Below are 2,500 nucleotides of genomic sequence, written 5' to 3'. Positions count from 1 at the left end.
TAGGTTCAAGAATCTTCTAGAAAGATTGAGTACATTTAGAAACATATCCTAGAAAGACTAAGAATATTCTAGAGTACTGCTTGACAATATAAAAGTTGGGGCTTGCAGACCACCAGTCAGTTCTGCTTTGTCTGTTGTTGATGTGTTCTTGCTTGTCTTTGGCATGAATACATGGAAGCTTCACTTCACGTGATTCTTTCATTTATGTTCTTAATTTTCTTTACCGTGATTCTTAATACAAAGTCACAGTGCTCAATTGCGCTAAGGATGTGAACTCTCCTTGTTCTGAGGAAAGGCTCTAGAACCTAGAACCTTCCTTCAGGTGAGAAAGGGTGATTGGGGTCAAATTACTCCACATTGTGTAAATTGTGGCAGACTCCTGAAATCTACCCGGAGTCTAATTGGAGCTCAGCCTACACTTGACCTACCTCTTTGGGCTCTAGGAATGGCAAGCTGGAATCCGCGATGACCTCCATGATGTTGGGATGGTTATGTCGGGACTGGCCAAGGACTGCCATCTTGCATGGCTTCTGCATGGTACGCAGGGCTTCCTCTGCGGTATTCTCGTGATCGGGATCGCACACTAAGATGCATGCGTCGCTGTCAACGACTTGCCGCGCCACGTCGGCTGTTGGAGAAGAGATGTACACATGTACTCTAGGGTGATCACTGAACAGACTCAGATTACTAAACAAGCCTTACCTTAAAAATCTGATCCACGCAAACCCTACCTTTCCTAAACCCACACTGTTCCTCACCAATTACTCCCTCTGTTTCTCCCCTAATCCTCTCTATCAAAGCCCTCCCATAAGCCCTACCATAAGCCTTCCCAACTACACTCAACAAACTGACCCCTCTGAAACTACTACACTCACATTTGTCCTCTTTTCCTTTGTAAAGCGGAAATGTACAGGCACACCTCCAGTCCTCTTGAACTCTACCTTCCCTTAGATACATATTAAACAACCTCACCAGCCAGTTCACTATTACTGTACCTCCTTTTCTCAGACACTCCGCATGACACACATCTAATCCAAGAGCCTTACCTGTTCCCATCATTCTCTGAGTTACTTGCACCTCATCTTTTCTTATTTCTACTCCGTTTTACTATCCCATCACTATCGTTTTCTTAGTGTCTTCCACTGCTACCACCAATCCTTCCCTATCCTCCTCCATATTCAACAGCTCTCTAAAATATTCCACCTTTCCTCTTCCTCTTACCTTTTCTTCTCTACTTGACTCACCTCCCTTTCCTCTCTTGATTTCCTTCCAAAACATATTTCTATTGCTTTCATATTTATCTGTCGAACTCCTTCCCATTTTACATCTGCTTTCCTTTTTCCTCCTTTGTTTTTTGTTTTCCTTCTCTTCTTTTCTCTTTATACTTCTCATATTTTTCTCTCCTACTTTGTAACCATTATCAGAATGTTCGCTTCTTTTTTTCTACTACCTTTTTCACATCTTCATCCTACTACTCACTACCTTTCCTTCTATTCCCTGAGGTTTAGGTCTTTTAATGTACGTGGGTGTGGTACAGATGAAAGTAAAAGTGAAGAGATAGGCAGTATGTTTGTGAGAAGGAAGATGGATGTGTCGGCATTAAGGGAAACTAAGTTGAAAGGGAGGGATGGTTTTGAGCTTGGGAGTGTAGTGAGAAGGGTATCGGAAGGAATGAGAAGACGAGGGAGGGAAGAGGTGGCCCTACTAGTAAGTGAGGATATGGGTAAGCGTATGGTGGAGTGAGAGGAGGTTTCTTCGAGTCTCGTCTGATTATCTCCGTGGCCAGGAAAGGCAGGCGAAAGAGAGATTCGATCTCCATAGTAAATTGAATGTTACCGACTACCTCATTTAACTTGGGCAAAAGTCGGTAGCATTCTCTTTACTATGGAGATTGAATCTCGGTCGCCTGCTTTTCCTGGACACGGAAATAATCAGACAAGACAACAAAGCACACTTTAGAGTTTACAAAAAGCCCACCAACATAGACGACTTGATACACTTTTACAGTGAGTATGATGAGCGGACCAAGGTATTGTGGCAGTAATTAGCTTTTTTCCTTAAGGTGTTGAGGATTTGTATCAAGGAGTTCCTCCCGAAGGCTTACTATTTAATATCTACCTCCTTCAGAAGGGCGCGATACAACAGGCAACGGAAGGAGCCAGTTGTCAGGAAGGACAAACGACACCTGGTCGTACCGAGCTCCGACATGTTATATGCGTTGGGTGGCGCTGTACATCCACTAGGGCTGGAAATAATGTACGACACAGGGAAGAGATTAAAACAACTAGTGACGCTAACAACAAATTCACCAAACGACCTCAGGATTCCCTGTGGCAACTGTGAAAATTCATACTATGGTGAGAGCCACAGGCGTCTACAAGCCAGGATCAGGGAATACAAGTCGGGATCAGGGAATACAAGGCTGTCTAACGCGTTAGTGGGCTACACGGAACCAAGAAGGACATCTCCCCAACTGGCAACAGGCGGAGGTAGTGGGGAA

General features: G+C 44.1%; 1 protein-coding gene across 1 annotated transcript in view; it reads right to left on the bottom strand.

Annotated features, from left to right (window-relative positions):
* The window catches only part of LOC143038639 (uncharacterized), a 41,220-nt gene that overhangs the window by 20,711 nt on the left and 18,009 nt on the right, over positions 1-2,500 (bottom strand). The window contains exon 4 of the mRNA XM_076208117.1: positions 429-628. Within this exon, the coding sequence (XP_076064232.1) occupies positions 429-628 (200 nt within the window). The remainder of the gene's footprint in view (positions 1-428; positions 629-2,500) is intronic.

Source organism: Oratosquilla oratoria, chromosome 24 (genome assembly GCF_046742065.1).
Source record: "Oratosquilla oratoria isolate Oo_2021 chromosome 24, ASM4674206v1, whole genome shotgun sequence".
In the NCBI taxonomy this organism is placed as follows: Eukaryota; Metazoa; Arthropoda; class Malacostraca; order Stomatopoda; family Squillidae; genus Oratosquilla; species Oratosquilla oratoria.
This window is presented reverse-complemented; position numbering and strand designations above follow the sequence as displayed.